Below are 13860 nucleotides of genomic sequence, written 5' to 3'. Positions count from 1 at the left end.
TTCATCCCACCATGTTTCAGTAATGCCTATGATATCATACTGCTCCCTTGCAGCTATTAATTCAAGCGCCCCCATTTTATCTGTCAGGCTTCTTGCATTAGCAAGCATGCATTTCAGGTTTTTTTCAGCCTGTACTATTATCTTATCTGCTCCTTCCTTTCTGCTCCCACTTGGTTTAGTCTTTAGAAGTTTTCTAGTATTATCTGTATTTATTATGGGTGTCTCACTGTCTGTCAAACTCGTACTTGCCCCCATTCTACCTCCATACCCCCTTGTATCCTCCTCTATTCCATTTAGTTCATTCTGTTTCATTCCCCTCCCCCCTCCATCCTAGTTTAAATCTCCTCCAACCTTTTAGCATTCGTCCCCCTACCACAGAAGATACATACTAACTCATTTTGAATGCCGTTTTATGCAAGTTTATATAATTATTCACATAACTCTGCTTAGACAAACAACAAATATATATATTTCAAACACACAAAAAAGTATGTTGCTCAACACTATAAATGGGTAGTTATTTCAGACCCCAAAATTGATACAGCCTAAAAGGGTACACAAAAAATATATATACCCAAAAAAGTGTAAAGGGTAAACTGATGGTGCTAGGGGACAGTAATAAATATAAAACACACACAAGGAGAGAGACAAAGACAGTCCCCTGAACTAGCACTCTAAGTATACTACAAATAATATGCTAATTAGAGTTTGGCAAACAAGACCCAAATGCGCCTTCAGTGCAAAAAAATGAACAAGATTTTATTGAAGCAGCAAGACACACTAGTTTAAAAACATAAACAAACAATTGGCAGCTAGAAAAAATGTATATAGGCAGTGAAATAACAAAAGTAAATGCTGATTATTGAACCAAAAAGCTATGATGCATCTAACTAATAATAATGAAAATATTATGAGGCAATCAAAAGACAAAATTGGGACAAAAATAATATACTTTTTACAAAAAATAGAAATTGTATCTGGATAAACCCTATTGCTATAATAAGTAAAAAATATATACTAAAGGCATGTGGAAAAGTATATAATCAATAATACTATGTACAAAAACATGAACATAGATAAAAATATAACTTAAAGCCAAGGGAAAAACACAGGGGAGAAAAAATAAAATATTCAAACCAACTCATACCCTGATCAGCAAATACAATAATGAATGCAAAAATCCTGCAGCATGTAGGTATAAAGTAACCATGGTCATAGCACATAAAAAGATGAAAACAAAGTTAAGTACTCTTGGCACATAACATGTGCTAGAGAAAATGTGCAAAAATGCAAATCGACAGGAACCACAATAGATAGTATCTCCAGACAGCAAAGAGAATTATACTCAGCTGTCGCCAAATCGCACATGGGTACAGTCCTCTGTGGTAAAGTAATCTCTGCCTTTGAAAAGTTTTTAGTCCATAGTTACTGTGCTGCAGGAATCACGCCAGAAAATTCACATAAAGCTGCCAAACGAATACACTCTACGCGTTTCGGCCGTCGGTGGCCTTCTTCCCGGAGTGACAGATTAAAAGTGGAGGCAAGCTAGTCTATATAGAGAGTCAGTTGAATACACAGAGTTACTCCCATGTCTCTAAACCAATAGCAAGAGCCATAATCAATGAATGACATCATCAGCACTATTGCAAACACTTAGCTAATTAGAGACAAACCCCCTAAGGAATTATTCCTACCAGCTGTTGAGATTCGCTGGTTGCACATGCGCAATGCTTGTTTGCACATCCTATAAACCTGCTAATTCAAAAAATAACATAATACATAGTTTTCAGATAGTAAGTTATATAATACACCAACGAAAATAGTTCTCCAGCCTTCTAAGCAATCTCAGCAAGACTCAGGAAAGGATATCGTGATAGTTCATCTCAGAAGCACAGGCGCAAGGAATGCTGGTCCTTGTAGTTTGCTTGCTTTAAATACAAAAAACAAAACTGTGCGCTACTACCTAACTACCTATAAAGTTTAAATGTATAAATATATACAGTGCAGTGACTATACCATCAATTTAGTGATAATTTTTTTTATAAAAAATTAAACCACAACTCCCACAGTGAGATAATTATACATTAAATAATAAGTGCCACATAACCGTGTTGGGGATAATGGCGTCTGCAGCTGTAAACGTAGGGGTGGCTCAGCACCCCACACACACTAAGAGAATGGAAACAAAAGAAAACAGCGCACAACGCCAAATAGTGAAGCAAATTCAACAATATATTATAGAATTAAAAAGGGGGTAATATATCTGCGTACATGAAAAAAGTTGGTAAAAGGCATGTAGTGTGTATCACACTGTTTACCACTCAGCAGCTGTTAGCTGTAGATTAAGGTGCTTGCTTCCCTCTGCTGCTGCAGCTCAGTTGATTCTGGGGCAGGACGTCAGTCTTTTCACTCCCAAGGGGATTTCCCTTCATGCAGCCAGGTTCAGCAGCTGGTACTGGGGCTCGGTGAAATCGCTCCTGCTTCCTGGCCGATATGAAGCTGCTCCTGTACCTCGGCAGGTGTATCCTCTGCACAGAGGTTAAAACGCAGCTTGCTGGGGTGCCCTCAGCGTGCCACGATGCAGCAGTGGTGGATTCAATAGGGAAGTTTGAACAGTCTTTCAAAGTCTCTCACAAGTGTCCAAAACAGCACACAGGATGAAATAAAAACAGGACAGGCCAATACATAGACAAAGGCCAATGTAAGCAGATATAAGGCAAGAGAATGTTACATCCAACTAGTTTCGTAGAATTAACTACTTCTTCAGGGAACTTCAGGGAAGTAGTTAATTCTACGAAATTAAATATATATATTTGCTTGCTTTATTCATTGTAACATCGCCGGAAGAAGAGATCAGTGTATCTCGAAAGTTCGCACAAATAAAAGCATTTCGTTAGCCACAGAACGGTATCGTCTATTTATTTTTTGATTATTGAAGCTCGGCTAACACGGTACTGAGACATATATATATATATATTGCAGCAAGGGATTCTGGGAAATGACATGCAAATGATCACACAGTGCCACCTATTGTCAAGTCCATTATTACATGGAAAACCCTTAAGCCAATGCTTGCTGCTTTAAACACAGTTTTTAAACATTGCCTGGGATGAGATGCAAAGCCAATAAACCCACTCTCAGACAGACTGTCTTAATGTGTTTGCAATACTTGTATTATACGTGTAGATACATTCCACAGATATAACACAGAGAATAGTGCTTTTGATTCAGTATCAGAATATAACTATTCCGCTGAAAATTATCTGGGTCGGGAAGCAGTGATCCCGTCATAATAGGACGGTTTTTTAAGGGTGTGAGCAGGTCAGAAGTCTGTGTCCTACCTTCAGATGGGCAGAGCCTATTCCCTCATGTCATGTGCTGACATTGAGAGACCAGGGGAAAATAAATAATCAGTGAGTAATATGTCAGTGTTTCCCCAGGCATTCCTTTATATAAGCATGTCCTGCCAGGTACAAATGAGCTGATTGTGAGAAACTGGAGGTGATCGAGGAATAAATGAGGGTGTGAGGGATCAAACCCCCCTATTTATTATGGGGGGGTAAGGTGAGGGGAAGTTACTGCACTGGTTCCTCTGCATTACCCACTTCTCACCGTATGAAATAGGAAAGTGAGACTGTCTCAGTATGGAGCAGAACTGCTGGACCTGAGAGAGTATCGGGAGCATTTATCAAAGTCTCACTCATGTACTGTATCTGCTTGTTATTCATACTATGGAACTGTACAGTATGTTACTATGTTACACTATGAGGACTTTACTGGTCTTTTGGCTACTAATCTCCGACTCTTTTCTAGATGGTTATGTTGTGACACAATCCTGAGCCATTAAAGTTTTGCTGTGTTTGAAATGAAGTTCCTGTTTGAGGATGGACCATATGTGTTTTTTGGTGCCCCTGTCTTCTCTAACTCCTTTTGGGGTTAATAATTTAGGTTTGAAAAGCTGATACTAAATGCTGTATATTTGTCCAAAAAAACCTGATCATTCCAATTCTGTTTTATGTACAGGCACATTCTAAAATCCAACACATAGATTAAGTAACCTCCGGTCAGCACATTGCAGAGCAGCGCTGCCCACTGCCAGCATCTCCAGAGCAGCACTGCCCACTGCCAGCACCTCCAGAGCAGCACTGCCCACTACCAGTACCTCCAGAGGACCACTGCCCACTGCCAGCACCTCCAGAGCAGCACTGCCCACTGCCAGCACCTCCAGAGCAGCACTGCCCACTGCCAGCATGGATCCACGCTTGTTAAGTGAGTAGTGAAGATTTTTTGGTGTCTTTGAAATCTGCAAGGATGGAATATCTGATTATTTTGCAGTTATGTGAGTCAAACACCCAAACTAATCTGGTTTTCTTATAGAACTACCAGCACGTAAGAAGATAATATATCTTCACCTCTGTTATTTTCTGCCAGAAGGGCTAGTAATACATTTCTTTACAAGAGGTATTATATTATACCAATATCAGAGGAGGTGAAATCACAAGCGCCCCCACTCCCAGCTTTACAGGATGGATTTTCCTTTGCTTGTTGCCAGGTTTCCCAGTGGATGTGCTGGAGAGGTTAGAGATCAAATCAGAGAAAGAAGAGGCGAACACAGAGGAACATGTGACGCCAATAAAGGAAGAAATAGATGCATTTCCTGTTTGTGGTAAGTACCCTTACATCCTCACTTGTCTTTATTCAGTATGTTTAAAAATGGACTGAAATGTGTACAATATTTTGGGAAATATTTTTTTTTTTTTTCGACAAAGTTTTTTTTATTAGGCATTAATACATTGATACAGTTTATATGGTTACATGCATATCTTGGCCTAATACAGTTTTTATTTATTTTTGTGTGTAAACACCTTTCTTCCCTTGTGATGAATGCAGGGGAAGAAACAGAAAGAGAGAGGGGGGGTTAGAAAAGAGGGGTGGGGGAGGGGGGGGAGTCCCGTCTAACTCAGTTTCCCATGGGGGGGGGGGGCGGGGGGATATTTTGGTCTTTGTCTCCTCTATCGGTAAGGGCCCATTTATTCTACCATTCGTGTCAGCCAAGGTTCCCATGTGTTATAGAAGGTTGTCGTCGTCCTTTTCAGAAAGGCTGATAGTTGCTCCATCAGCTTTGTAGAGGGATGAAGGGGGTGGCCCGGTATTAAAGGGGTTGCACCCCATATGGCCATCCCCTGACCTCACCAGATAGACAAGGGGTTAACTGGACTGCGGTCCAGGGATGAGGTTTGCACCTTGTTGTACCTTGAAAATGTATGTTCCCCTGTTCCCATGTTTCATTATAAGCATGTATTTTAATGTTTTAAAGTGCATTTCTGTATCTCCAGTTCTGGAGATCGCAGAGAGTTCATATTTGGCCAATATGTGGAGTCACTGTAGGCATTAAAAACTGGCAAAGGTCGACCCACTGAGCCCACCAGAATGGAATTTATTCAGTATGTTTAAAAATGGACTGAAATGTGTACAATATTTTGGGAAATAATTTTAAAGCGTGCATACAATTATAAGATACCTGTTCTAATGAAAAAAATCATTTGTCTAAGGTTATATTGAGGATATTATTGTTATTGAGGTTTGAACATTGGTAGCTCCAAAATGTTTTCAGCACTTGGGGTCGAGGATTCGTTGGGCGGACAATCAGACCAGTGAAGGTCAGAATTATGGAGCATATTCGTTCTATTAAAAACTAGATCAGATACTCCCAGTTTCCAAACATTTTACAAACTGTACATTGGGAAACTTGTCCACTTTTCATTTTCCAGCGATTGAATCTATACCTGTTCCTACACGAGGGGATTGAATCTATACCTGTCCCTACACGAGGGGATTGAATCTATACCTGTTCCTACACGAGGGGATTGAATCTATACCTGTCACTGCATGAGGGGATTGAATCTATACCTGTCGCTACACAAGGGGATTGAATCTATATCTGTTCCTACACGAGGGGGTGATAGAATTAAACAGCTTAATCAGCGTGAGATGTTTTGGATCCACTCACTTAATACTCTATCCCCTTTTGGGATTAATACAGAATGGGACCTAAAACATTTTCTCTTAGCTATATTATTCCTTTGCCCATTCTCAGGTTATATAATACTGTGTATTTTTCATATACATTTGTTTCTATCACTGAGATACATATGTGTCTCTCTCTAGTCATATTTGATGAGTAGTATTGTTTCCTTAATGTGGCAATTTTCTCAGTGTGGTTTATTTATTTACATCTTATTCATTATGTACAGTTAGGTCCGGAAATAATTGGACACTGACACAATTTTCATAATTTTGGCTCTGTACTCACCACAATGGATTTTAAATGAAACAATCGAGATGCAATAGAAGTGCAGACTTTCAGCTTTAATTCAAGGGGTTGAACAAAAATATCGTATGAAACGTTTAGGAATTGCAACCATTTTCATATACAGTCCCCTTATTTCAGGGGCTCAAATGTAATTGGACAAATTAACACAATCATAAATAAAATGTTAATTTCTAATACTTTGTCGAGAATCCTTTGCATACAATGTCCATGCGTTCTAGACTTCAAGCAGTCATCACCAAGAGCTGGGTTTCCTCCTTTGTTATGCTTTGCCAGGCATTTACTGCAGCTATCTTCAGTTATTCGTTGGGTCTTTCTGCATCAAGTTTTGTCTTCAGCAAGTGAAATGCATGCTTGATCGGGTTGAGATCAGGTGATTGACTTGGCCATTGCAGAATATTCCACTTCTTTGCCTTAAACTCCTGGTTGCTTTCGCAGTATGTTTTGGGTCATTGTCCATCTGTACAGTGAAGCGCCGTCCAATCAACTTGGCTGAATCTGAGCAGACAATATATCCCTATACACTTCAGAATTCATCCGGCTGCTTCTGTCTTCTGTCACATCATCAATAAACACTAGTGACCCAGTGCCATTGTAAGCCATGCATGCCCATGCCATCACTCTGCCTCCACCGTGTTTTACAGATGATGTGGTATGCTTTGGATCATGAGCCGTTCCAAGTCTTCTCCACACTTTTTTATTCCCATCATTCTGGTACAGGTTGAAATTAGTTTCATCTGTCCAAAGAATGCTGTTCCAGAACTGGGCTGGCTTTTTCAGATATTTTTTGGCAAAGACTAATCTGGCCTTTCTATTCTTGAGGCTTATGAATGGTTTGCACCTTGTGGTGACCCCTCTGTATTTGCTCTCGTGAAGTCTTCTCTTTATGGTAGACTTTGATAATGATATATCTACCTCCTGGAGAGTGTTCTTCACTTGGCTGGATGTTGTGAAGGGGTTTTTCTTTACTATGGAAAGGATCCTACGATCATCCACCACTGTTGTCTTCCGTGGACGTCCAGACGTTTTTGTGTTGCAAAACTCATCAGTGTGGTTTTTTTTTCCTCAGAATGTACCAAATTGTTGATTTGGCCACTCCTAATGTTCCTGCTATCTCTCTGATGGATTTTTTTTTTTTTTTGGAGCCTAAGGATGCCCTGTTTCACTTGCATTGAGAGCTCCTTTGACCGCATGTTGTGGGTTCATAGCAACAGCTTCCAAATGTGAATGCCACACCTGGAATAAACTCCAAACCTTTTACCTGCTTAATTGATGAAGAAATAATGAAGGAATAGCCCACACCTGTCCATGAAACAGCTTTTGAGTCAATTGTCCAATTACTTTTGGTCCCTTGAAAAAGAGGGGGCTACATATTAAAGAGATGTAATTCCTAAACCCTTCCTCCAATTTTGATGAGAATACCCTCAAATTAATGCTGATATACTGCACTTTAAGCCCATATTCATTATTTAACTGTAACTTGGATTTATTTTCGTACACAGCCGAAATAATAAAACTTGTATAACTGTCCAATTATTTCCGGACCTAACTGTATATTCCCTTTATCAAGATTCAAATTGTTCTTTGCCTTGGTAGTTGAGGTTACATTTATTATATGTATATTGTTACATTTTTATTTTATATTATTTGGTGTTACAGTTAATTTAATCTAAGATAATTGTATTCTCACCACATCCTATCCATTTTTAAATGTTATGCTTTTTCATTTAATTTTTATTGTTTTTATGAGTTTAAGGTTATTGTTATTGTATTCTTTATTGTGTCCTTTTGCTGGATTTCTCCCCCACAGTTATACTGCCTTCTTTCCGTGGTTACATTTTCCCAGGACTGTTTTGTTCACACAGGACTTTTTTTTACCTGGGATACAGGTAGGCTGTGTTTCCGACAGGGAGTGCCTATAACGTAACACTCTCTAGACTCAGGAAACCATTCTTTGATAAAGCGCCCATGGTGAGAAACGCGTTGGAGGTTTCTCTTTTAACTTAGGCTATGTCTCAATAACTCTTTTATTTTTTCTACTTTTGCCTCCAGTTCTTTTCTGCAGTGCTCCTTTTTTCTTTGTTTTGAATGTGAGAGGAGAAGGAAAGAGAGAAGTCAAATATTACGCAAAAGCTGCATGCTTGGGAAATTATATGAATAGTGAAAGAAAACCTTTTTCCTCGCCTAGGCTTCAGAACCGAGAGGAACCTTTCCTCTGCCAAGAAAGCTGAAGGCCTTGCGACTGGATACACAATCTGCACCGTTTGCAGCAGACTTCCCGGGAAGCTTTCACGCCCTGCGACTTGTTATCTCAGATTTTTGTTGAACTTACAGGCCCGAGAATAAGAAAGAAATGAAACATAACGCAAGCCAGGTTTCAAATCCTTTGTCTCAATTTATTACTCATAGGGTACTGACTTTTATACAGGAAAAAGAAGATATTGGTTAGAGGCGTAACATAGGTGTAACATGGGTGTGTCTTGGGCGTAGCTTTGATTAGAGGCATGATTTAGGGGCAGGACATATTAGTGGCATGATTTTGGGACGTGTTTCTCCCAATACAAGCAATGTCTGAATACATAGCTTATTCATTGTCTGTTATCAAAAGAGACCTTGAATCTTTAGCAACTAATTATACTATTTTGCCTCTTTCAGAGAATCAGTCTATTATATTCTAACTAAAAGAGCAGGAGACTGACAATACAAAAAGTATCTTAGCAATATCCTGAGCAGGAAGAATGGAAATGTAATTTGGCAGAAACGGAGTGCATTAGGAATTATATTTCAGCAAAAGGCTGACTACAGAATCTTAACTAGTTATAAACAGACAACATGGATGCTTAACACAAATGCAGATTCTGGCCTGAGGAGAAGGAAAGAGAGGAGTCAAATATTACACCAAGGCCGCATGCTTGGAAAATTATATGAATAGTATTTGTGACTGACAAAATATGACACAAAATGGAGCAGTTTAGTTTGTGGGCCTTATGGCAGTAGATTACATGGGCAGTGTAGTCGCTGCATCTCTTAAATTATAAGCTCTCCAGGGCAGGGTTTTCCCTTCCTATTGTATGATTGTGTTTGTTGCACTTATTGTATTATAATTCCCTGTACTGTATTGTTTCTGCTGTAAAGCACCGAGTACACTGTGGGCCTTGTGTAAATAAAGATATACATACATGGGCATCTACAGTATCTTTACACTATAGTTTTTTGTCTGGTTTTGTTGATATTATTAACACACTAATGTGATAGACCAGGAGTTCCTTAACTTTACTTCTCATGGACATTTTCAATGTTAATTATTTGGAGGATGTACGTGTATCCTTAAATAATGAATACAGTAATAAATACAAGTTATATATGTATCAATGATTTCACTGAGAGCTGCTACAAATACATTTCAGGCCTTCGGGACCACCACCAAAGTCATTAGGGGCCACTGGATGTCCATGTGCAACAATTTTAAAACCCTGGGTGAAGAGAATATTTTGTTAATTAAGTATTGGTGAAGTACGTTCTTCAGTGTTTTGGATTTGTATTTTGCGTTCAGTAATTTGATTTACAGATTGAAAACATTTGTTCTGTCTTTTTTGTTTACTTCTGTTAGAGAATGGCCTGAATGAGGAACAGAACTTGAGCTCTGATACATCCAGAAGCTGTCTGACTCCTCGCAGCCCAGAAGTGCCAAAAAACAATGATTCCTGCCACATTTTGGACACATACAAGGAACCAGTGCCACATGATGGTGACTTTACAGACCTTGTGCAGCACACAGCAGAGACGGACTCTAAATATGGGTCCAGCAAAAGGTATGCGAGAGATTTAAGAGGAAGCCGCGGTGCTCAGCCTTTTCTCTGTTGTCAGTGTGGCAAAAGCTTCTCACTGGACAGGGACCTGCTAACACATCTTTGTGTCCCCGCTAGAGAGCAAACCTTTACATGTTCAGATGGTGGGAGCAGTTTCTCACTGAAGGTGAAACTTCATTCACAGCAGAAGATTCAGACATCAGTGACTCCTTTTACTTGTACTGTGTGTGGGAAACAGTTAAGTACCAAGAGAACCCTCCTCAAACATGAGCGGATTCATACAGGGGAGAAACCATTCCCATGTTCAGAGTGTGGGAAACAATTCAATACTAAGACCAACCTCCTCAGACACCATATGACTCATACAGGGGAGAAACCATTCACATGTACAGAGTGTAGTAAAAGCTTTTCTCGGAAGACAGAGCTCCTCAACCATGAGCGGATTCATACAGGAGAAAAACCATTCCCATGTACAGAGTGTAGTAAAAGCTTTTCTGTGAAGAAACTGCTCCTCATCCATGAGCGGATTCATACAGGGGAGAAACCATTCACATGTACAGAGTGTGGGAAACAATTCAGACATAAGGAAAGCCTCGGCAGACACCAGATGACTCATACAGGAGGGAAACCATTCACATGTACAGAGTGTGGGAAACAATTCAGTATTAAGAAAAGCCTCCGCAGACACCAGATGACACATACAGGGGAGAAACCATTCACATGTACAGAGTGTGGGAAACAATTTAGTATTAAGAACCGTCTCCTCATACACCAGATGACTCATACAGGAGAAAAACCATTCACATGTACAGAGTGTGGGAAACAATTCAGTACTAAGCGCCACCGCCTCAGACACCAGATGACTCATACTGGAGAGAAAGCATTCACATGTACAGAGTGTAGTAAAAGCTTTTCTTGGAAGACAGACCTCCTCATCCATGAGCGGATTCATACAGGGGAGAAACCATTCACATGTACAGAGTGCGGGAAACAATTCACAGTTAAGAGCCGTCTCCTCAGACACCAGATGACTCATACAGGGGAGAAACCATTCACATGTACAGAATGTGGGAAACAATTCACAGTTAAGAGCAGTCTCCTCATACACCAGATGATTCATACAGGAGAAAAGCCATTAACATGTACAGAGTGTGGGAAACAATTCAGTACTAAGAGCCACCTCCTTAGACACCAGATTACTCATACAGGGGAGAAACTATTCACATGTACAGAGTGTGGGAAAAGCTTTTCTCAAATGAGCCACCTCCTCACCTACCACAGAATTCATACACGGGAGAAACCATTTCCATGTTCATAGTATGGGGAAAGCTTTTCACAGAGGATCAGCCTCATTACACACATGAGGATTCATACATGAGATAAAATATGTGATTGTTCAAAGTAGGGTTGGGCAATATACCAGGTGCATAGTAATACTGCAGTAATAAAAATGGAGGGTAATGCAATACTTGCCATTACTTCTTACCATGGCATTCCTATCAGCAGCTGCAGCGTGGGGGTGGGGACTGTGTCAGAGAGGCGTGGGTGTGGGGACTGTGTCAGAGAGAGGACTGAGTGTGGGTCTGGTAGAGACAGTGGAGTGGGAGCGAGTCTGGGAGCTCCTTGTCTTTCACATGCTGCAGCTATAAGGAATCCTCCTGCTGATAATCTCACCCCTCCATATTAACCACTACCCCTCTGCCATGCCTCTAAGGCCTGGGTCCCACTGCATCCGGTGGCGCGCGTCACTCACCAGACATGTGTTCCTCCCGAGCTGGCCCCAGTCCCTCCTCTACAAGGCTTGCTGCGCACTGTGACACGTCAGCTAGCAGGGGATACAAGAGGATCGTGATCCCAAGCGGCGACGCGTCACGTGGTGCGGCAGGGAGCCAATGAGATGGGGAGGAGGGGAGCTATCTCGAGCTACGGGAGTTTGTGTGGTTCGAAATCTGCATTGTCCTCTGTGCAGCATGGCAACATTCCCCCACCCCCTCCCTGCCCCTCAACTCCCCTCCCTCCGGTGCCCATTTCAGGCTGCTTGAGCTGGGGAGGTTGTGGCCAGCTCCGGCTGCTGAGCTCGTCTCCCGGGGGAGGAAAGGGGGAGGGAGTGGTGGGAGAGAAGCAACATGCACTTTTAACGAGCCTCTTTCGTTTCTCACAATGTGTGGGAGAGAGAAACCTCATGCTTAAATACACACAGTCACCAGGGCTCAAATAATTAAAACCATCCATATACACCATATCATTTGCAGAGCGACAGGTAGGAGACAAGCTCAAAATATAGCCCTATTCACTGCTGGAGATGCTTTGAAAATAAATAAGGACATGCAGAGCAAGGTGTTGCTGGTTTCCCTGGCATCGTAGAGGTTAATATAAATCCATGTCCCATTCCATCCTGCGCGGGAGGGGGAGAAGCAACAAGGCAGAGGGGTTTCCATGTGTGTGCCTGTGTGTAATGGTCCCGCCCCCCACGTCATAACGGCCACCCGATCAGGTCTGTGCCTCTCGGCGCGCTGCCTGCATGCAGTGCGGGCGCGCTGACTGAGGGAGCGGGGCCTTATCCTTACCCCTTCCTTTCCACCATGACTCAACCCCTTTCTCTCCTCCCCCGTATTTCTCTCGGCTGTCACCCACCCGTGCCTCTCCTTCCCCATACCCATTAACCCACGCCTCCCCATCCCCTATTAATGTGTACAGGAGAAGGGGGGTCAAGGGGGTAATTATACATTCTCTTACCATGCACCCCAAAACTGGACCAACCTACCGGAGACTCTCATCCACCACCAGTTTAAGTTCTTTCAAAACTAAGGCAGTCTCACATTTTATCTGGTCTGTAACTGTTACATACGCTTATAATATATTTTATCTTTAACTGTGCATGCAATGTCTTGTATATAATGTATACCCTGTTCACTTATGTAACTGTATTTGTAGCCATGTATTATTTGTCATCGTAACTCTATGCCCAGGAAATACATGAAAACGAGAGGTAACTCTCAATGTATTATTTCCTGGTAAAACATTTTATAAATAAATAAAAATAAAAATAAATAAATAAAAATAAAATGGTGAAGGGGCTTTAGTGTGGGTGTAGTTAGTGTAACATTTTCATTGAAACCTTTATTCTTAAAATTAAAATATATTTGCTTTTTTACATTGTATTAAGAATGAAATGGATTTGTATAAGAAATACGTTTCACAATAAATGACCTGGAACATTTTGAGGACTTTTGCTTTTTTGTTTTCTATTGGGTGTTAATATATTGCGGAATATTGTTATCACAATAAATGACTTAATACTCTTATGGTGGGAAGTATTTTTGTTATTGTCTAACCCTAGTTCAGGGTGTTGGAAACAATTCAGTACAAAGTGTGACCTCTTGTCACACCCAAGTATTTACAGTGGAGAAACCATTTGCTTGTTCAGTGTGGGAAACAATTCAGTGTTAAGGGCCACCTCTTCAGAAACCAACAAATTCATGCAGGGAGAGGCCTCTCACAAGAACAGAGTACAGGAAAAACGTTTCTTGGATGAATGACCTCACACACCACATGATTCACACAGGGGAAATAATTTGCTTGTTCAGAGTGTGGTAAACCATTTTATACAACGTGGGACATCTTGTTACACCAGCAGATTTACACAAGGGAGCAACTTTTTATTTGTACAGAATTTGGGAAACATTTCAGCACTGAGAGGAACCTCAACACACACCAGAC

General features: G+C 40.9%; 1 protein-coding gene across 1 annotated transcript in view; it reads left to right on the top strand.

The window, feature by feature from the left end:
* The window catches only part of LOC142473280 (uncharacterized), a 32972-nt gene extending 19612 nt beyond the window's left edge, over positions 1 to 13360 (top strand). The window contains exons 2-4 of the mRNA XM_075580485.1: positions 4024 to 4269; positions 4553 to 4666; positions 9942 to 13360. Of these exons, the coding sequence (XP_075436600.1) occupies positions 4251 to 4269; positions 4553 to 4666; positions 9942 to 11458 (1650 nt within the window). The 5' untranslated portion in view covers positions 4024 to 4250 and the 3' untranslated portion in view covers positions 11459 to 13360. The remainder of the gene's footprint in view (positions 1 to 4023; positions 4270 to 4552; positions 4667 to 9941) is intronic.
* Positions 13361 to 13860: the final 500 nt, after the last annotated feature.

The sequence above is a fragment of the Ascaphus truei genome (genome assembly GCF_040206685.1).
Source record: "Ascaphus truei isolate aAscTru1 chromosome 2 unlocalized genomic scaffold, aAscTru1.hap1 SUPER_2_unloc_4, whole genome shotgun sequence".
NCBI lineage: Eukaryota > Metazoa > Chordata > Amphibia > Anura > Ascaphidae > Ascaphus > Ascaphus truei.
The sequence above is the reverse complement of the archived record's forward strand: the minus strand, read 5'-3'. Positions and strand labels throughout refer to the sequence as shown.